Here is a 23,261-nt window from a genome sequence, read left to right as displayed (position 1 = left end):
GAAGTTTGACTCAGTTTCTGGGATATGGAACTCTATACCTGAAAAGCCTGTAACAGTTGATTTCAGAAATGATTTTCGGAGGGAGTTAGAGATAGCTTTCAGGATTATAAACAAAAAAACAATTGTTGCTTTTTTTCAAAATAATTCAATTTTTTGAACTGCCAGCACGTGGAAGGCAGACTAAATGGTCTGTTTCAGTGCTGCGTGATTCTCTGCTTCTATGTCAGTCAGGTAGGTGCACATATGATTCCTGAAATAGTTAACTCTGTCCGGGCCAATAACATAAGAACATAAGAACTAGGAGCAGGAATACACCACCGGTCCTTTGAGCCTGCTCCGCCATTCCATAAGATCATGGCTGATCTTTTCATGGACTCAGCTCCACTTACTCGTGCTCTCACCGTTTCCTTTATTGTTCAAATAAAAGCTAACTTAGTTTTAAAAACATTTACTGAAGTAGAGTCAACCACTTTCCTGGGCAGGGAATTCCATAGATTTACAATCCTCTGGGAGAAGAAGTTCCTTCCCAATTCAGTTCTAAATCTGCTCCCCCTAATTTTGAGGCTATGCCCTCTTGTCCCAGTTTCACTTGACTGTGGAAACATCCTCTCTACTTCTATCTTACCTATTCCCTTCACAGTTTTATGTGTTCCATAAGATCCCCTCTCATTCTTCTAAATTCCAATGAATATAATCCCAGTCTATATAGTCTGTCCTCATAAGCCAACCCCCTCAAGTCCAGAATCAACCTAGTGAACTTCCTTTGCACCCCCTCTATTGCCAGTACATCCTTTATCAAGTAAGGAAACCAAAACTGCATGCAACAATCCAGGTGTGGCCTCACCAGCACCCTGCAACATAACCTCCCTACTTTTAAATTCAATCCCTTTAGCAATGAAGGACAAAATTCTATTTGCCTTCTTAATGACTTGTTTTACCTGCAGACCAACCCTCTGTGATTCATGAGGAGAAAGTGAGGTCTGCAGATGCTGGAGATCAGAGATGGAAATGTGTTGCTGGAAAAGCGCAGCAGGTCAGGCAGCATCTAGGGAACAGGAGAATCGACGTTTCGGGCATTAGCCCTTCTTCAGGGCTTTCCTGAAGAAGGGCTAATGCCCAAAACGTCGATTCTCCTCTTCCCTAGATGCTGCCTGACCTGCTGTGCTTTTCCAGCAACACATTTCCATCTCTGTGATTCATGCACAAGGATACCCAGGTCCCTTGCAACCATTCAAGTAATAATATTTTTTACTGTTACTCCTACCAAAATGGATGACTTCACATTTATTAACATTGTACTCCATCTGCCAGACCTTTGCTCACTCACTTTAAGTATCTATGTTCCTCTGCAAAGTTTCACAGGCCTCTGCACACTTTGGTCTGCCACACATTTTAGTGGCATCTGCAAACTTTGACACACTACACGTGGGCCCCAACTCCAAATCATCTATATAAATTTTGAATAATTGCGGTCCCAACACTGATCCCTGAGGCTCACCAGTAGTTACTGATTGCCAACCAAAATAGCACTCATTTATCCTCATTCTTTGCTTCCTGTTAGTGAATCAATCCTCTATCCATGCTCATATTTTACCCATAATGCCATGCATCTTTATCTTATGCAGCAGCCCCTTGTGTGGCACCTTGTTGAAGAACTGGGGTCAATATGAAGGATTGTTCTGTAAATTAATGTACAATTCAACTCCCATTCATCATCACGTAGGATGTGACATAAACCAGCTCTGACATTTCTTGCCCACCACATGGTTATGAATTATACAAAAACTTGCATTAAAAGCCTATTTCCCTTTTACCTTTTCGCCTTTAATAATAATGCTATTGTTTTTGAAGGTCACCTGAAATGTGAATGAGAAGATCAAGAAATTAGTCACCAATGAACTGAAAGATCAAAACTGAAATGAAGGCAAAACTACTTGCTGAGAGATTTGTGTCATTGATTGTCACCGGTGAGGTGCTGAAGACTGGAGATTGGGTAACATAGTGCCACTGTTTAGGAAAGGTGATAAAGAAAAACCAGGGAACTCTCGACCAGTGAGCCTGACATTAGTGGTGGGCAAGTTGTTGGAGGGAATCCAGAGGGATAGGATTTACACATATTTGGAAAGGCAAGGACTGATTAGGCATAGTCAACACCGCTTTGTGGGTGGGAAATCATGTCTCACTAACTTGATTGAGTTATTTTAAGAAGTCACAAAAAAGATTGATGAGGACAGAGTGATGGGCGTGATCTATATGGAGTTCAGTAAAGCGTTTAACACAATTCCTCATGGTAGACTGGTTAGCAAGGTTATATCTCATGGAATATAGGGAGAACTAGCTATTTGGATACAGAAGAGACTTGAAGGTAGAGGACCGAGGGTGGTGGTGGAGGGTTGCTTTTCAGACTGGAGTTCTGTGACCAGTGGTGTGCCACAAGTATCGATGCTGGGTCCTTTGCTTTTCATCATTTATATAAATGATTTGGATGTGAACTTAGGAAGTACAATTAGTAAGTTTGCAGATGACAGCAAAATTGGAGTTGTAGGGGACAGTGAAGTTTACCTGAGAAAATGATGGCATCTTGATGAGATGGGCCAATGAGCCGAGGAGTGGCAGATGGAGTGTAGTTTAGATAAGTGTGAGGTGCTACATTTTGGAAAGGTACTTCAGGGCAGGACGAATACATTTAATGGTAATGTCCTGGGTAGTGTTGCTGAACAAAGAGACCTCGGAGTGCAGGTTCATAGTTCCTTGAAAGTGGAGTTGCAGGTAGTGAAGATGGCATTTGGTATTTTTTCCCTTATTGAACAGAGCATTGAGTGTGGAGTTGGGAGGTCATGTTGAGGCTATACAGGACATTGGTTCAGCTACTTTTGGAATATTGTGTGCAATTCTGGTGACTCTCCTATAGGAAGGACGTTGTGAAACTTGAAAGGATTCAGAAAATATTTATAATGATGTTGTTTGGGTTGGAGGGTTTGAGCTATAGAGAGAGATTGAACAGGCTGGGGCTGTTTTCCCTGGAGCTTTGGAGGCTGAGAGGTGACCTTATGGAGGTTTATAAAATCATGAGGGGCATGGATAGGATAAATAGACAAGGTATTTTCCCAGGTTGGGGAATCCAGAACTAGAGGCATAGGTTTAGGGTGAGAGGAGAAAGATTTGAAAGGCACCTAAGGGGCAACGTTTTCACACAGAGGGTTTATGGAATGACCTTCCAGATGGAGGCTGGTACAATTACAACATTTAAAAGGCACGATGGGTACATGAACAGGAAGGCTTCAGAGGGACATGAGCCAAATGCTCGCAAATGGGACTAGGTTAATTTAGGATATCTGGTTGGCGTGGATGAGTTAGACCAAAGGGTCTGTTTCTGTGCTGTAAATCTCTATGATCCTATGACTCTACAAAAAAACATTTACATAAGGAACATGGTCAAATCCACAACAGGGAAGGTGAACACATCACTTCAGCATAAACACCATTATTCAGAAGGTAACATGGGATTACATAGAATATGCAGCACAGAAGCAGTGCCGAACTGTTCCATGCCAGTGTTTATGTTCCACACAAGCTTCCTTCCACCCACCTTCATCAAAGTCTGTCAGCATATTATGCTATTTCTTTTTCCCTCATGCACTTATCTAGTTCCCACTTAAATATAGTGTGCAACTCATCTGCATTAATTCTGTAGTAGTAAGCTCCACATTCAAATCACTCTAAACTCTTTGTTCTCTTACACCTCTCATAGAATCCCTATAGGGGAAGCAGGCTGTTCAGCCCATCGAGTCCAATCTGACCCTCCAAACAGCAGCCCACCCAGATCCACCCCCTTATCCTATCCCTGCATTTCCTGTGGCTAATCTACCTGGCCTGCACATCTTCAGACTGTGGGATGAACCCACAGTCAGTCACCTGAGGATGGGACCAAACCCGGGTCCCTGGCACTGTGAGGCAGCAGTGCTTCACTGAGCCACCATGCCACCTCTCATAATCTCCTTTATGACTACTCTATGACTCGGGACGATGCCCCCTGTGCTAATAGCCAACCTCTTAGCAAACATGTGCACCAGGACACCAGCTCCTACCCCAACTGCCAAGACTTTCCTGCAGTTTCTCCCAACCATTAATGTGCTTTCTCCCTAATGTTGCAGCAGTAGCAATGGCCTCATTAATGGTGGCATTGTTAGGCTTCTGAGCTGCTAGACCTGTGGTTGGACCAGAGGGGCCAATGAGCTGCCATCCTTAATCAAACAGTGGCCCTAGAAACAGCCTATTAATTGGCAATTTGCTCCCAGGATTCTGCCACTGGCTGAAATGGGGTTGCCTCAGGATTCCACCATCACTGACAAAGTTTAAATACATCTTCTTGACATTTACCATATCAAAGCCTTACTTTTTTAAAGACCTTTATCAGGTTATCTCATAACCCTCTCTTTTCAGGAGAAAAGAGTCCCACATCTTGTCTACATTTTCTGATAGTTGCACCATCTCAGACCTTTAAATCTAGTGGGCGCATGGACTCTCCAAGAAATGGGCTGTGTCAATAACATTTAAAGCAGAACTATATAGTTACTTGGGAAAGAATGCAATAAAGAAATATGAGTGCTTATACAGTCTATGGTGTTTTATGACCCCACCCAATGATCTCTCCCAGTCAGTACCACCTATTCAGTTCTGCTATGCTGGTGAGTCTCATACTGCTGACTGATTATGCTACTACCTAATTACACATACTGAGACAATCTGGGAGTTCCAGTTGTCTCTCAGAAAGTTGTGAGTCTCTGGTCTGTACATCTAGATTTATTCATTAATTTTTTGTACAAAAACTTACATTTGATCCAGGTGGCCCAGGCAGTCCTGGCCTTCCCTGCAATGATACAGATTCCATTTAGTACACAAGTGACAAACCTATTAACTTTAGCTTTGTCCATTTAGATTAGACTGGATCCAGAGGGAATTAATGTTTGTAAAGAACCTACTGTATCTCCTTTTTGTCCCTTTGGACCAATTGTTCCCTGAAAAAAAAAAGCAAAAGTAATTGATTATTATTTGAAATATAATTGATTATTTCATTTCTTACTGCTATACGGGGTGCAAGTTCTGCTGCCCAGCACACTGATGTATATGAGGACCACATTTCATTTCATTTTCCAAACCACTATCTTCCATCCTTTCAAATTATTACACACAAAGTTGCAGCACGAAAGATGGTAACTTTGCCACATGTATTCCCAATGCTCACCAAGGAGTGTGACACTGGAATCTTTAGACAACCATGCCCAATAACTGAGCATTTTGCAAATCTCTTGAAAAGAATCTTACAGCACAAGGGGTAGAGGAGGTCCGTTTGCCCTATTGTATCTGTGCTGGCCCTTTCACCAGTCAAGATTGCCTTAATTTTTAGACTATCCCAAGGAATTTTGGTTTCCCCAGGCTAACCACCTTTCAATGCTTTCATCTAATATTGAACGAAGCTGGAGCAAACATTCACATTTCCAGAACAGCCAACCCATGACTTGCTGTTTCATAGTAATATCTGGAATTTATGTTTACTTTTTGAGGAAATAGTCCCAAAGGTTGAAAGAAGCAAATAAGATGGAGTCTCTGGGTCCAGGTGCAGCACCCAGGAAGATTTAAGGCTGGCCTGATATTGGACCTTGATCTTACAATTGGCAGAGCAGGCTGAATGAATTGGAGATTGGAGATTTCCATGCTAGTCAGAAAGTGAAAAAGTTCTTTATTAACCTATTTAATAATACTTGATAGTCGGCCTTTTTCACAATTTCTAACATTTTCATCACTGTTCCAAAAAAGTAAATTAAACACACAATTGTATTTGGTGTCTCAGTGATTCTTCTCCCTGGCTGCTTGTAAAAGTGTCCTGGAGATTACTGGAAAATTCCCAGAGGACAGTCCTTGGCCTTTGGCCATCTAATTTGAAACTCATCTAAAATTTTCAGGGTGGGCTGCAGTTTAGGCCGAGAAACTAAAGAGTCCCACCAATTTAGAAATAGGACCAACGTCTGCTCAGACTGAAGACAGAATATCCCCCTCCTGAAATAACTTGTTTTGCTCAGGTTTTCTGCAGCAAATTATGCAAAACACATTTTAATTAATACACTATTATGTTAGAAGTTATGCGTTTTCTGCAACTAAAGATTGTTTTTCCAAATTACAAAATATCTGTCACTCAACATCAGGCCATTCAGTCACAATTGGCTCAGGCTGCCATGTATGCACAAGAGGCTGCACCCATTCATGTTCATTTAATCCTATCAGCATTGTCTTTGATTCCTTCCTTTTCATTTATTTATCTGGCCACTCCATAAAATTATCTACACTATTCATTTCAAATAAACTTTAGGGTCATAAGTTCCATATTCAAACTACCTTCTGGGTAAAGATGATTCTCTTGAATTCCCTGTTGAATTTCAGAGTGATCATCTTATAGTTAGTGACTTAGTTCAAAGGTCTCAAAGACAAATGAAAAACTGATAGAGACAAGTTTGTTGAAAAGTTGACAAGTTCCTGTTTGTTGAAAAAGTAAGTAGGGGACTGTTTATTAAATACAATTTTTAATAGGATTTAAAAAAAATAATTGACCACATTGGGCTATATTCTTCTGTCCCAATGCTGTACAAACATATCAGTAACTGTATATATTCAGGCAGGGGAAAACTTTAAATTCAAAATTTCCCACCTGATTCTCCCACTTTAATTGTCATGGAAATTTTAGAAGGTGGCAACCTAACTCTCAGTCACATTGTTACTGGGCTCAGTCTTGATCAGTTGTGAATTTCCTAGAAATAGATATCTTCATCAAAGTGACATCAATGTGAAGCATGCTGTTTATTTAGCTTGTGAAGCTTGGGCGAAACATCTTATGGAGTGGTGAACATTTTGACCAGTATGTGTAAAAGCTCTTGTCAATTTCTAATACTGTGATGAAATGGTGTATGATAATTCAAGTTTTTTTTAATGTATTAATTGATCTTGAGCTATGTCCTCAAAAGGTAAGAGGCCATTAAATCAACCAGCTAATGTCACGTTAGAGTGTTTTATCCAGTGAATTAAAGGGTCTTCTGCATTCAACAGTATTGTAAATCTGATTTTGATGTGACATCTAGACACATTGTTTTGATTTTTATACTCAGTTAAAGTTCACACATTTATTGAGTCTTTGAAAAACTAGACTTCTTTGATTGCATGTTCATCTGTTAAACCTTTGAAAAAAACTGATAGCATGTCTGGCCATCTGGTCAGGTAACTTCAAAAACTCTATTGTGCTGAACTCTAGAGGGTTTGCTTAATCAGTTTACAATAGAATCTTATAATAAATGTGGTACTGACTTTCAAACCTCAGCAATAATTTAGTTCAGCAGGGGTTGTTTACGTGGCTGTGAAGAGGACTGTGAACGTAGGTTGATTGGCAGTTTTATAAGAAGCTAATGGCAATTCAATTTAATTGAAGAACTGTTTGAAAGCAATCTGTTTATTTTGACAGATTTATAAACCTTTCACAGGGGAGAATCTTTCACAAGCATAGTTAGACTGGCAGTATATTTGATTAGCATTTCTATGAACTTCCAAAAGGAACAGTATTTTTCAAGGGGGATGTGAATGGAGTTTTGTTTTATATTTTTATGAGTGCTTCAAAGACTTTCCTATAAAGGCTCATGAAATTCTGTGTATAATAGGTATATTGGATAAGTATCAATGGAAGTGGCATGAAGGGATGGAGGAAGCATGAGGTTTGAGCATGGACCTGATATGGAGGGGAATAGGACATATAAGCGAGTATGGAGGCAGGATTGAGAGTGTAGTGCTGGAAAAACACAGCAGGTCAGGCTGCATCCAAGGAGCATGAGAATCGATGTTTGGGCAAAAGCCCTTCATCAGGTTTCTGATTCCTGCTCCTGGGATGCTGCCTGACCAGCTGTGCTTTTCCAACACTACACTCTGACTCTGAGTTCCAGCATCTGCAATCCTCACTTTCTCCAATGGAGGCAGGATGTCAGGCAATGAAGGGCCCAACAGTCATCTACAGAATTGGGCTAACATTCCAGTGAATGGAAACTTCTAACCTGCCAGACCTGCCACCTGTCTGCCTCTGTTTCCATTCTAGGTCTGTTTCAGGAGACATGGCTCCAACACCATTTGGACTCCTATGGGGAAAGTAATATATGTGTTTCATTCAGAATTCTGACATTGGGAAATTGCATGGCTCATTATTCCTGAACCAATGATAAAATTCAGCCGTTTAACTCTATTTGCTTTTTAGTTTTAATTTTTATCTTCCTTTTCAGTTTCTATATTCCATTGTCTTCCACATTTAACAAAAGCATATTATTACCATCTATTATGGATCAGGCCAGACCCCTCAAAACATTTCAAGAAGGTAGCCCAGATCCTGACTTCACTGTTTGATTTAAGCAAGTGTACAGTGGATATTCCAGGTGAGAATCAGCTGGTCAAATGACTTAGTTTTAAATAAAACAGAATTTATTTACAAGATTACTAAATGAAACACAGAACAGAAAACAGAATACCAAGTAACTTATCCTATCCAAAAACCCAACAGACTATTCCAACTTAATGACGTAGTTCCAAAATACTTGCAACAATCCCTGTAAACATCCCTTGGCACAAAAGGAAAAATCAAATAGTCCTTGCAGGAGAGAAGGCAGCGAAAGAGGGTCCAGCAGCCTTTCTTCACACACACACACACACACACACACACACACACACACACACACACTGCTGCATTAAAACCAAACCAGAGAATAGCTGAGCTGCGAGACCCTGTCAGTCCCCTTTCTTATAAGAGTGTTTGTTTTAAACTTGAAAGCCTTCTGCCTGAGGCAGTATCTGTTAGCTATAAATGAATGGGCCCTAAAATCCATCCAAACTCAGACTTTACAGAACCCCTCATTTACAACCTCTCTGAAAAAAAAACAAGGACAGCACAATCTTGTTAAAAGAACAGCTTTGTCACACCTCCCCCCTTTAAAACAATTAACTATCAATATCCAAAGATAGCTTCAGTTAAAACCCCTTAAAAAGTGGTTAGTATTCTAAAAGACACATATACACTACATTGACTATAAACATACAAACACGCACAACTACATTCCACTTTAGTCTGTTGTACTCCTGCCACCGAACACCTCCGTTTCTCATTCATGTTTCAACAATGCTTTGTCAATCACGTTTTCTCGTCCAGCTACATGCAAAGTTTCAAATTGAATGGCTGTAACAACAGGCTCCACCAAAAAGTCTTGCATTTTTGTCCTTCAATTTCTCCACAAACTTAAATGGGTTATGATTAGCATATATGATTGTCTCAGATATGTAGCAGCTAACATAAACACTGAAATATTGTAAGCCAACACCAAGCTCAAAGTCTCCTCTGAACTGTTGAATATCTTTGCTGATGAATGTTCAACTTCCTGGAGAAATACCTGATAGGTCTTTCTATCTTCTTGTTGTCTTCTTGCAAGAGCACAGCGTCGACACCCACATCAATTGTATCAACAGCCACCTTGAATTGCTTTGCATAATTAGGTGTGGCTTCTACCGGGGCAGTGGTTAACACAGCTTTCAGTCTGTCAAATGCCTTCTGACAGTTCACTGTCCACTGAAACGTCTTGCGTTTCTTTAGCAATTCAGTGATTGGAGCAGCCACACTACTAAAATTTGGTACAATTGTTTGACAAAATCCACTCAATCCCAGGAATTGCAGTACTGCTCTTTTTGTCAATGGCATGGGAAACTCCCCAATTACCTTTGTTCTTGCATTCCCTGAGGCCACTTGTCTATGTCCAATAACATGGTTCAGGAAGGTGACTCGGGCTTTGGCAAATTCACTTTTAGCTAGATTTATCACCAAGCCTGCCTTCTGAAGTCGATTAAACAAGTCTGATAAATGTTGTAAATGTTCCTTCCATGTGTGACTAAAACTCACCAGGTCATCTATATAAACGACACAGTTGGACAATCCGGCAATGACCTTATTAATTGATTAGTCTCTGAAATGTGGCTGGCGCATTTTTCATGTCAAATTGCATGACTTTAAATTGATACAGTCCATTTGGCATTATGAAAGCCAAAATTGCCTTTGCTCTTTCTGACAAAGGTACCTGCCAGTATCCTCTGAGCAAGTCCAACTTAGAAATACAAGTTGCTTGTCCTACCTTCTCAACATAATCTTCCAAACACAGAATCGGATATGCATCAGTCTTTGTAACTGCATTGACTTTGTGATAGTCCACACATAACCGTTGGGTACCATCTGTGTTTGGCACCATTATTATGGGTGAGCTCCCGTCACTGTAATTCACTTTGATTATGTCTTGAAGCATGCGTTCAATCTCCTTTTCAATCTGTGCCAACTTTAGAGGGTTATGCCTATAAGGATATTGCTTAATCAGAACAGCATCTCCTTTATCTTCATCGTGCATAATTAGGTTAGTACTTCCCAGCTTATTTCCACATATCATTCCATGTGATAGTAATAACTCTTTTGGGTCTTTCGATTTTCTCGGGAAGGTAACTCAAAACCTTATCCCAATTTTTGACAACTTCCTCATTGTCCCATTTAATTTGAGGAATGTTCAATTCAGAATCCTCTGAACTTGGCTCATCCCTCTGTGTTGTAATCAATAACACATTCTTCTGTTGCTTGCCTTTCCTGTCAAAGTACCTTTTGAGCATATTCACATGACACACGGTGAGATTTCTTTCTGTCTGGAGTCTCTATCAAGTAGTTCACCTCACTCAATTTTGTTTCGACTTGATCAGGTCCACTAAACCTTGCTTTTAAAGGTTCACCTATCACTGGAAGTAACAGTAATACAATGTCCCCAATAGCAAAATTGCTAATTTTAGATTTCTTGTCTGCTTCCTGTTTCATTGCATGCTGCAATACTTTTAAATGCTGTCTAGCCAATTCCCCAGCTCTATTTAATCGCTCCCTAAAATTTGACACATAGTCCAAATGTGTGGTTTCTGAATTCTGACTTACTAATTTATCCTTAATGAATTTTAACAGTCCTCTCGCTTCATGCCAAAAAACCAATTCAAATGGACTCAATTTGATCGATTCATTTGGTGCATCTCTATTGTAAAAAGCACAAACAGAATTCCCTTATCCTAATCAATTGGATAGTCTTGACTATAAACCCTCAACATGGTATTTAAGGTCTGATGCCACCTTTCTAACGCTCCCTGCGATTCTGGATGGTACACAGTAAATTTGAATTGTTTTATTCCTAAGCTGTCCATAACTTCCTTGAATAATTTTAATGTGAAGTTTGACCCTTGATCTGTTTGTATCTCTATTGGTAGTCCATACCTAGTGAAAAAATTGAGTAATTCCTCTAGAATCCTTTTAGCTGCGATGTTGAGTAATGGAACGGCCTCTAGAAATCTAGTCGATATATCCATTATTATTAACAAATACTGAGTCCCACTTTTTGTTTGAGGTAGGGAACATATGCAATCAATCAAGACTCTTGTAAAAGGTTCCTCAAATGCAGGAATAGATATTAAAAGGTGTGCGTTTTATTACCGCCTGTGGTTTTCTAATTACTTGACATGTATGACACATCTGGCAAAATTCAACAACATCCTTGTCCAGTCCAGGCCAGCAAAAAATATTTTTGTATTTTAACTTGTGTTTTCCTCAATCCTAAATGACCCCCAAGTGGTAGCTCATGTGCCATTCGCAACACCTCCTTTCTATACCCCACTGGCAATACGATGTGGTGAATTTCTGCCGATTTCTCATCTGCCTAAATGTGTGATAGTCTCCATTTCCTTATTAAGACATAAATTTTAAGGTAATAACATTCAGGGATACATTTGGATTTCTTTTCTGTGTATGCCTTTTGATATATCCGCTTTAAATTTTCATCTTTCTCTTGTAACTCAGTTAATTTATCTGAGCTAAAGATGTCTGCATTGTTATCTATTTGCTCCTGCTTTGTCTCAATCATCTGATCAAACAGGGTCTCTGCTAATTCCATTTCAATTTTATTATATGCACTTTTTGATCTATCCTGTTTCAACTGGTGACTTTGTGACCTCATTACCACACAGTCAGGAAAATTGCCTGGTCCTTGCCTGGTCTGGCCTACGTGTGACTCCAGACCTACTTTTAAAAGTTCACAAGGACAATTAGAAATAGACCAGAAATTTAGCCCTTACCAATAACATCTACAAAACAAATTGCACCCATGTTCAGACAAATTGGTGACCATGTTTATAAACAGCAGTTTTATGAATGTACTGCAGCTGACACAGAGACAAACTTTCCCTTCATGTTTGATATTGATTTTAATTGCTCTCATGTCTTTTATTGTGAAACAAACAGGTTAGAGGTTTGCAAGGTTCTTCTTTGTAAAGAACTTTGGCAGAGAATGAATGGAAATCGTGGAGAAGTGGTATAAGCAGCTACTTGCAACCATTTTGACCATTTTCCAGGAATATTGCACAATGAAAGTTTAACGGGGATGAATTTGTAGTTTTTGCATTTCTTCTGAAAGAATGCACTTTTTTGCCTTTTCACACTAGGTATCAGTCCAGCCCCTGTAGAATATGTATCATCTGCTGTCTTTTAAGGGATATTTCGTAACGTTTTCAAACCTATCAATGGAAAGTGTCATGTTGATGCAACATTTATTTATTATTGTCACATGTATTTTGTCACAAAATAGTGAAAAGTGTTATAGAGTACCACCACCGTTTGGCACCATCTTAAAATGCAGAAAAATAAACCAAAGCATAGAACACCAAGGCAGCAAAATAAAGAAACAGTGTTCAACTTTGCAGTCCTTCTTGTTAAGTGCTGTGCCAAGGGCCATGTGCCTGGTGGCTAACCACAAGTCCCCTTGGTTGCACTGCCACTACTAGAACAAGAGTCGCCACTCTTCAGCGCCATCTCGTTTCCACTGATGCCCTCGCCACTATGAGTCCTTGCCAGTGCAGACGCCACTAATGCCATCGGGTACTGCACTGGCCCAAACTCAATTCTGCCACTGCTCTGAGTCTGCTTCACATCACCGGATCAATGCAGCTGCTGACAATGCTGCCGGATTTCGTGCTGGGCCAAAATCCCTTCTGCCACTGCCTCCAGTAATTTGCACTAGACGCAAATGCTGCCGGCAATCAAAACTCGCCTCCGCTGCAGTAGACATAAGTTGATGCTAGGACCACCTCATCATTGCAGAAGCACTAGGCTTCGAGTCCATGCTGAGATCGCTCCCAGCCGCTGATGCTGTCACTGCGACTGAGCTCTACAACAAAAGTTAAGTAAATGAAAAGGAGAGAAAAGAGAAAAAAGAAAAGGAAGTAAAAGAAAAGCGGATGGAGTGAATGAGCCCTGTGCTCAGGAGCCCTATTCTGCTGCCATCTTACTGGATACTGGAACGGGGTCGCTGTTCAGAAGCTGAGGCCAGGATGGAGCAATTAGGCCTGAGTCTCCAGTTCAAATGAGTGAACTTTAATGATGAGAGATTCTGGTAATTAACTCCAGCTTCAACTAGTTGGAAAGAAAGCACTCAGCATACGGAGCAATGGGATATTTTCACAGCACTCTTACTCTTCCACTGATCAAGAAGGAGTACACTTTAAAAAATTTAGGACTTACCATCTCTCCAGGGTTTCCAGAATCTCCTTTATGTCCCTTTTCTCCAGGTCGGCCTGGCAGGCCCAAGGGTCCCTGCAAAATAGTTAAAGAATATGCAAAAAAAAAATTAACAGGCATTTCTAGTTTTATTTTTGTGATTTATATTTTCCACACCCTCAGTTCCTGAGGTGGATGAGGATCAATCACTGTTGGCCAACTATCAGAAGGCATGTAAAAAGTGATCAGGCCTTAGTATGAGAAATTGGCTGTCAGAAACTCAGAGCTTAAAGTTTCAGAACCGCAAGTCCTGGGCACAATTGAATCATGCCTTGTAACTTGCCAAGTCTTCTTCAACAGAAGCTCCCAAACCTGTGACCACCATTATCTAAGATAAAAGCAATAGGTGCATAGGAACATAATCATCAGGAAGTTCTGTTCCAAGTCACACACCATCCTGATCTGCAAATATAAAACCATTCCTTCATTTTCACTGAGTTACGATAGAAAAACTCCTCAGTTAGCAGAACTGTGGGAGCCTCTGTAGTGAGTCCAGTGATTCAAGGGAAAAAAGGTGAACCACCACCTGTTTGAGTTTAATTAAGAACAAGAAAAGTCTGGACAAACTCAGCAAATCCAGCCGCATTTTTGGAGACTTAACAATTCTGCTGGATGACTTTTATCAGAACAGAGTGTAAATAAAGTCGGGCAATAAGTGACCATCCCTACTCGCGATGTCGCTATCCTCTGAATGGATAAAACAAATTGTGCTCACAAAACCCAGAGTCATTTAGCAGATCTTTCTAAGTTATTTCTCTGTTAATCCCTCCACAATTGAAGTTCCTGGTACCAATTCCATCATTGATTATCAGAGCCAGCTGGTGGCTGTAGCACTTGTACACTGAATGCCTTATCCAAGATTCATGCCTTTACAAATATTTCCACTCAGCTACTCGCAATGGGTGAATCCTATTCAATTCCAAAGCTAGGGAACAAATTACTGCAGATGCTAGACTCTGTACTGAAAACAATAAATGCTGGATATCACAGCGGGTCAGGCAGCATCTATGTAGACAGAGAAAGCTGACATTTGAAGTCTAGATGATTCTCCGTCAGAGCTGAAGTGAATTGTGGAGGGGACAACATTTAAGCAATAGCTTGGGATGCAGGGGGTGGTGGTAGTGGGTGTAGGGTGCTGATGGAGAAAATATGTTGATAGTTCAGATTAAGTGATTGGAATGTGAGAATGGCAGAACAATGGGGTGTCTCCTACCAGACTTGAAAGGACAGTACGTGGAATGAGGGGAGGGGAGGACATGATAACAAGCTAAAAGAGAAGGGAAGAAATGTTCACAATTTAAAGGTGCTAAACTCAATATTAAGTCCAGAAGGCAAAGCAGTCACCCAGTCTGCGTTTGGTTTCTCCATTGTTGAGTAGGCCACATTGGATGAAGCAAATATAATACACAAGACTAGAGGAGGTACAGGTGAAATGCTGCTATACCTGGAAAGACTTAGACCACCCTTGGATGGTGAGCTGGGAGGAGGTGAAGGGGCAGGTGTTGCACCTTCTATGGTGACATGGAAAGGAGAGGGGGCAAGTGGTGTTGGCGGTTGTAGAATGGACTAGGTGTTCCCGGAGGGAACAATCCCTGCGAAATTCGGACAGGGGAGTGAGAGGAAGAGGTATTTGGTGGTGTCATTCTACTGGAATTGCCTGAAATGGCAGAGAATGATCCTTTGAATGCGGAGGCTGGTGGGATGACAGGTGAGGACAAGGGGAACCTGATCACACTGTTGTGAGTGATGGGGAGGGGCAAGGGAAGAAGCATGGGTGACAGGTGGGTTGAAGTTGAGGGCCCTGTCAACCAAAGTGCAGACTGGGTGACCGCTTTGCAGAACACCTCTGTCTTTGCACAAGCAGGACCTCAACATTCCTGTAGCTGGTCATTTTAACACAGCGTCCTGCTCACATGCCCACATGTCTGCGAGCTGCAGTGTTCCAGTCAATCACAGCACAAACTGGAGGAACAACATCTCATCTTCAGACTAGGCACTTTACAGTCTTCTGGATTTCATATTGAGTTCAACACCTTTAAATTATGGACATTTCTTCCCTTTCTTGTAATCATGTCCTCCACTTCCCAAATTCCACTTATTGTCCTCTCAAGTCTGGCAGGAGACACACCATTGTTCTGCCATTCTCACATTCCAATTAATTAATCTGAACTATCAACATCTTTTCTCATCAGGGCAAAAGTGAGGACTGCAGATGCTGGAAACCAGAGTTTATATCAGCACACTACACCCACTATTCTCACCACACTTCACTTAAGCTCTAATGAAGAGTCATCTAGACTCAAACCATTAGCTTGATCTCTCTCCATAGATGCTGCCTGATCCTGTGATCCCCAGCATGTGTTGTTTTCAATTCCAATGCTTTGTGGAGATACTTTACTAGCGGAATTCTTCAACTTAGAGACAAAATGCAGTGAATCTCATCACATATTTTAGCTGTTGCACAAAAAAAATGACAAAGTTCAAATGAGACCTGGAAATTAAAGATCTCAAACTTCTTTCATTTCTTCCATCCTCCCTTTGACAAGAAAAGTACAGACTTTGATATATATTTTCCTTTCAGTACTGTACTTAATATGAATTATTTCTAAAACTGCTATGAAGCATACCAAAATTTCAATGCATTTAATGTGCAGGGCCTACAGGTACAATCAGTGCTAAAAGAGAAATTAACTGATTTGCCTGGATGTATCACTGCTCTATTTTTGTTAGGCAAGGGTACGAAGTGATACAGAATTAAAGCAGGTAAATAGTATCAAGATACAGATTGGCTATGATCCAACTGAATGACACAGTAGGCTCGGGGGCTGAATGGCCTCCTCCTGTTCCTGCATTCTCAATTACTGTTCCCAGGCAGCCACCTGGCACTGTCAATCAGTCCAGATATTACACTCACCCACATTTCCACAATTGCAAAAATTGTTAAAAACCAAATCCTAGAGCCCGTAAAGCAGTCCAGTGGTTGCTTCAGTTAGAAAGAGTGTAGATTATCCACAGTGATGGCAGTTAAAATATCAAAACTCAGAAGTATCGATATAATTCTCACCCTTATTCCTCGCTCTCCTGAGTAACCTGGAGGACCCATTTCACCCTAATTAGAAATTATACCAGTGAGTTAGCATTGATATGACAATAGGGATCAAATCATTAATGACATGTTAGCATAACACAATATTTATTGAGAGCAAAATGGAAATGACAAAAGCTGATAGTACCTTGCCTGGTTCGCCTTTCTGTCCTTTTATACCCTGTTAAAAACAACACAACAAGGGTAAAATCATAGTTTTGCCTTTTGAAGATTTCTTTAAAATGGAGACACCTTCTCTCTCCCTTATCTGCAACTGCAGGCTACAACTTCTACTGGTGTTAGAGGACCACCTATGAGCTCCACAACTTCAAAAGTCCACCCGCTGTTGTTAACTAGATTAGAAGTATACCCTCTAGCCATAATGGACAAATCCATCTCACTGACTGCTCACCAATGCTATGGGGTTGAGTCATGCTTTTAAACCCAATGCCAAGTCACAACCTAAAACACAAACCCTAGTTTCAATTCACTGAACAATTGAGTAAATGATCATGCTAAGCCTTCGCTACTAGTTCATCACTTTATCCAACCACTCAGTGATATACAGAGCAGCACCGAATAATTTTTCTCTGCACTTTTCCAATTTCCTAGTTGCTGATCTACATTTCGGATTTGCCCTCCTCCTCCTCCTCTCTTTTTCTCTCCTTGCCTCATCCAAGCCTTTTCTTCCCTGACCGTCTCCTGTATTCTCCATGGCCCCTTCTTCCTCTCCTCTGCTCTCCATCTCCCCCACTATCCTCCTCCCTTCTCATTTGGCCTCCTCATCTCTTCATCCTCCCACTCCCACCTCTCCATCTCCTCCTGTCCTCCACCTGACCCTCTCTCTATTCTCCTTGTTCTACCATTTCTTCCATACTGAAGGCATGCCAGAGGTCAGAAACTCACCATAGAATAAACATTGAACCTCATCACATCATCATCATCAGATGTTACTGAAGATGGGGATTTACAGACACTATCTGCTTCCAGACAGGACTTGTGAAGTATCTTGCACAAGAATAAATAAACCTAGAGAATAAGTTGTGTATACAGAGACATCATATGTCATAACTTGCCAGCCAGTGTGAGAATTTAATTGAAAATAAAACCAAAGAATGGTGGATGCTGGAAATCAGAAACAAAAACATAAATTGCTGGAAAAACACAGCGGGTCCGACAGCATCCATGGAGAGCTGGTATTTTGGGTCCAGTGATTTTTCTTCAGAACAGTGTTCTGAACTGGCTTATGAATCACAGGCTGCGATACGGCTGAGAGTTTGAGGAGGGAATTCCAGAGATCACAGGGCATTGTGACTGAAAAAGCAATCACCATTGTTGCAATAATGATGAATGGAAAAGATATTAAAAGTAACCCCAGTTCTCTGCCAGTGATTTTCTGGAAGTGCTCTGTTGGTGAGATTTCCTGTTTAAAGATGATACATGGCTGTTAACTTTTACTTACATCTTTACCTCTTAGTCCTATTGGCCCTGGGCTTCCTGGAGCTCCAGGTTTCCCTTGCTCCCCTTCCTTGCCAATTTCACCCTAATAAAATAGAAGACTTTAGCTCCTTTATTGGTTACCCACTGCAAAACATATTGTTTACATCAGAACAGAAAGCAGAGGTTCATTAAGAAGGAAAGTGACAATTTGAGCTTACCTTCTCACCCGGTCGGCCTGATAAACCAACATTGCCCTGAAGAAATCACATGAAATTAGGATGTCATTAAGAGACAAAAGGGTAACTTCCCAATAACTGGAACTATCATCAGCGCCCGCATAAAATTAGTGAAGCAAAGTTTTGCAATTTTTTTTCCATCGCATGTGATAAAATAATAAATAGAGCAGATAGAAGATTAGAGCAGGAGAAAGCCATTCAGCCACTCAAATCTATTCTGCTGTTCAATATGATCATGACTGATCTTCAAAACTATACCCTAATCCTGCTCTTCCACCGTACCTGTTGACAGAGCAGCAAAGTGACTCAGTTACTAGCACTGCAGTCTCACAGCGTCAAGGACCCAAGTTCAATTCCTGCCCCAGGTGACTGTCTGTGTGGAGTTTGCACAATCTCCCTGTGTCTGCGTGGGTTTCCGCTGGGTGCTCCAGTTTCCTCTCACAGTCCAAAGATGTGCAGGTTAGGTGGATTGGACATGCTAAATTGCTCTGTAGCATCCGGGAAAGTGTGGGCTAGTTGAACAAGCCATAGTAAATATGGTCTCATGGGGATGGGGATGGGGTGTTGCTGGGTGTAAGTTGAATGCTGTTTGGAGGGTCACTGCAGACTCGATGGGCCAAATGGCTTCTTTCTGTGCTGTATGGATTCTATCCCTTTAGCCACAACAGGTGTACCTACCTCTTTCTTGAGAACACCATAATGTTTTGGCCTCAACCACTTTCTGTGGTAGTGAATTCCACAGGCTCACTACTTTCTGGGTTAAGATGTTTCTCCTCACCTCAGTCCTAAAAGGTTCGCCCATTATTCTTAAATTATTAGCTCTGGTTCTGGACTTCTCCGTCATTGGAAGCATCCTTCTTGCATCTAACTTGTCTAGTCCTGTTAGAATTTTATAGGTTTCTGTGAGATCCCACCCCACCCCCCCACTATTCTTCTAAACTCCAGTGAATATAATCCTAATTAACTAAATCTCTCCTTACACGTCAGTCCTCTCCCTTTATGTCAATTTGGTAAACCTTCACTGCACTCCCTCTGTAGCAAGAGGAAATATAACCGGACCAAAACTACACACAACTGCACACTCCAAGTGTGCCTTCACCTTGGTGCATTGTATAATTGCAGCAAGACATCCATATTCCTGTATTTGAATCATCTCACTTTGAAGGCCAATGTTCAGTTTGTCTTTTTTACTGAGTGCTGCACCTCGGTGCTAACTTTCAGTGATTGGTGCATGAGAACACCAGGTCTCATTGAATATTCTTGTCTCTCAATTTGCAGACAGTCAAATAAAATCTGCCTTTCTATTTTTGCTATGAAAGTGGATAACCTCATATTTATTCACACTATTCTGCATCTGCCATGTATTTGCTCACTCACTCAGCCTGTCCAAATCACACTGCAACATTTCTGCATCCTCCTTCCAGCTTACACTTCCACATAGCTTTGTGTCATCTGCTAATTTTGAGATATTACTTTTAGTTTCCTCATCTAAATTAGGAACATATATTGTGAATAGCTGAGGTCCTGGTATTGATCCGTCTGGTATCCCATTAGTCATTGCCTACCATTAAAAACAAGAGCCTTTTTTTTAATAGAATCATCTAATCCCTACAGTGCAGAAAGAGGCCATTCAACCCATCAAATTCACACTAATCTTCCAAAGACCCTCCCACCCCGACCAGCCCTCCACCCTATCCCTGTAACCCCACATTTACCTCGGCTCACCCACCAAGCCTGTAAATCCCTGGTCACTATGCACAATTCTAGTGCAGCCTATCCATCTAACCTGCCCATCTTTGGACTGTGGGAGAAAACCGGAGCACCCGGTTTCATTCTGACATGGGTGGAACATGCAAATTCTGCACAGTCACCCATGGCTGGAATCAAACCTTACTACCCTCTTTTTGTTTTCATTTCTTCCCTTCCCTCCTCTCCTCTCCTCAACTCAAAGCCAACGTTTCGGGCATAAGCCCTTCTTCAGGCTCATGCTCCTCAGTTCTCCTTGATTCTCCTGCTCCTCGGATGCTGCCTGGCCTGCTGTGTTTTTCCAGCACCACATTTTTCAACTCTGGTCTCCAGCATCGGCAGTCCTTACTTTCTCCTAGTTGACCTCAACTCAAAGCCAAGCCAAGTCTGTTTTTCTTACTCTGTGTTGCATGTCTGCCAATCAAATTTCCATCTGTCTCCTTACACTGTCCCCAATCCCACGTGCTTTAATTTTACACATTAAACTCTTATGTGGGACTTGTCAAAAGCTTTCTGAAAGTCCAAATACAACACATCCACTGGCTCCCTTGATCAACTCTACTGAACACATTCTCAAAGAATTCCAATAGATTTGTCAAACATGATTTCCCTTTTGTAACTCCATGCTGATTGTGCCTGATTCCCCCACTGCTTTTGAAGTGCTCTGCTATAAAATCCTTGATAATAGACTCTAGCATTTTTTCACTATTGACATCAGACTTACTAATCTATAGTTTCCTGTTGTCTCTCTACTTCCTTTTTAAATACTGGAATACATTATCTACCTTCCAATCTTTAAGAACTGCTGTAATAATACTGTAATTTCCATGATATTTGTCAATTGTAAAAATGTAAAATACTGTTCTTGTTTCCTTTAGAATAACAAGAACTTATATTTATATAGCTCCTTTAACATAGTAAAGCATCCCAAGATGCATCACAGGATCATTAACAAATAAAATTTGATATCAAGTTACAAAAAAGAGGTGACCAAAGCTTGGTCAAAGAGGTAGATTTTAAAGAGTGTCCTCAACTGGGAGACAGAGATAAAGGTAGAAGGATGAATGGCCTCGGGAAGGAATTCCAGACTTTATAGCCTAGGCAGCTGAAGAAATGTCCTTCAATGTCAAAGTGATTTAAACCAGGAATCTGCAAGAGATCAGAAATGGAAGACTATGCTGATTTTGAGGGCTAGAGGTGGATATTGAAATAGGGAGGGAGTTGATACTATGGAGGGATTTGAAAACAAGGATACGAATTGCAAAATCAAGACATTGTGAAACTGGGAGGCACTGTAGGTGATGGAGAAGAATGATGGAGGAAGAGGAAGAGGAGAAGTAAAAGTAGGTGAAGAAGAAGCTACATCATATGGACTGCAATAGTTAAAGAAGGCAGCTCAGCACCATCTTCTGAAGGGCAATATGGGATAGTCAACAAATGCTGGCCTAGCTCGTGGTGCTCTCGCTCCATGAAAGAATAATTTTGAAAAGCCTCGGAATATATTTATGTGGCACTATAAATACAACAAATCATTCCACAAAGCTTCACAAGAGCTTTATAAAACAAACTATGACACTGAGCCAAATAGTTATTAGTTAAGGTGACTGAAAGCTTTGTCCCTCAATTGGATTTTTGCTCCATCACAGTGCCAAAATGATTCTTACTAAAGTTCCATATCACATCGTATTTGATTACGACAAAGATAAACCTTTCCTCCTTATTCTTCCTGACTTGTTTGCAGTTTTTGACTTGGTTGACCACACCACATTCCTCCACTGCTTCTCCACTCTTGTCCAACTGGGTTCTTCTATAGGTCCATCCTTATCGGACTGTGGCCAGTGAATCACTTGCAATGGTTTCTTATCCTCTGGTGTTACCTCTGGTGTCCACCAAAATGACTCCTTGCAGCAACCCTTTATACCCATTTCTCATCCACACATGGCACCTTGGCAACTTCATTCAAACATCATTCAGTGTTAGTTTAGACATGAATGCTGATGATCAATTCTATCTCACCAACATTTCTATCTTTAGCTGAGCTTTTGGTTATCTGCCATATTATCATTATGTGGATCAGTGTCATTCTTTGTTTTATAATACCCATGTGAATTGCCTTGGATAGTTCATTACATTAAAAGTTGCTTTATAAATATAAGTTGTTGTTACTTAAAGAGGGAAGTTTTAAGAGGTGACTTACAGATGGAAAACAAGGTAGAGAGGTGCAGAGATGGAGGGAGCAAATTCCAGAGTTTGAGGGCGGCTTATACACAACTGAAGGCACAAGCATCCAGGTTGAAGCAATTTTAATTGGGACCACACAAAAGGTGAGGAAGAGAGGACCATTGGTATTTAAGAGAGTTCCAGAGTTAGAGGAGATTATCTCCAACTCCCATTTCTGTCTGATATCCTGTAACTTGGCACAAACCAGTAATCAAATGTGGAATGGTCAAAAGATGAGCAACAAACAAGAAGCACCACTTCTCCTTAAAACATCAACTAGCAGACAACTAAGGAGGAAAAACTATTATTTCTCCAGTGCCTGTGTTGGCATCAAGCACTTCCAAGTCAGATATAACATGTTTAAATAGAGTAAAATGACCCATCTTTTACCTGTACATATGACATGTTTGATTTCCAACATCGGCTCTCCTATGGCTGTCATGAGTACTGAATAGATAAAGGGTAATGTTAAATGGGAGTTATATGAATTAATATGTTAGTTTGGTCAGTAGAAAAGAGGGACCATTTCTTTTGATGAGTCCTCATCTATTGGAAAAAACATTCTGATTGCTCAATATTGTTTCCATTAGCCTTTAAGTGAGAAACAAAATGACAAATCTTATTTGCCTGACTTATATTCAAACTCAGGATTTAAATGGACAGCACATAACCCACAGCCTTCAATTTCTGAAGTTCAGTTCAGATAAAACTAATAGAGTTAGCAGTCTATTAGATGTTATGGAGGAGAAAGTGAGGTCTGCAGATGCTGGAGATCAGAGCTGAAAATGTGTTGCTGGAACAGCGCAGCAGGTCAGGCAGCATCCAGGGAACAGGAGAATCGACGTTT

General features: G+C 40.8%; 1 protein-coding gene across 1 annotated transcript in view; it reads right to left on the bottom strand.

The window, feature by feature from the left end:
• The window catches only part of col7a1l (collagen type VII alpha 1-like), a 432,947-nt gene that overhangs the window by 252,327 nt on the left and 157,359 nt on the right, over positions 1-23,261 (bottom strand). The window contains exons 46-52 of the mRNA XM_087999395.1: positions 18,431-18,466; positions 16,921-16,953; positions 16,752-16,796; positions 13,652-13,723; positions 4,983-5,018; positions 4,835-4,870; positions 1,815-1,856 (exon numbers count right to left, since the gene is read on the bottom strand). Coding sequence (XP_087855521.1) covers positions 1,815-1,856; positions 4,835-4,870; positions 4,983-5,018; positions 13,652-13,723; positions 16,752-16,796; positions 16,921-16,953; positions 18,431-18,466 — 300 coding nt within the window. The remainder of the gene's footprint in view (positions 1-1,814; positions 1,857-4,834; positions 4,871-4,982; positions 5,019-13,651; positions 13,724-16,751; positions 16,797-16,920; positions 16,954-18,430; positions 18,467-23,261) is intronic.

Source organism: Chiloscyllium plagiosum, unplaced genomic scaffold (genome assembly GCF_037043375.1).
Source record: "Chiloscyllium plagiosum isolate Xiang-an unplaced genomic scaffold, Cpla_swu_hap1 HiC_scaffold_23, whole genome shotgun sequence".
Classification (NCBI taxonomy): domain Eukaryota; kingdom Metazoa; phylum Chordata; class Chondrichthyes; order Orectolobiformes; family Hemiscylliidae; genus Chiloscyllium; species Chiloscyllium plagiosum.
This window is presented reverse-complemented; position numbering and strand designations above follow the sequence as displayed.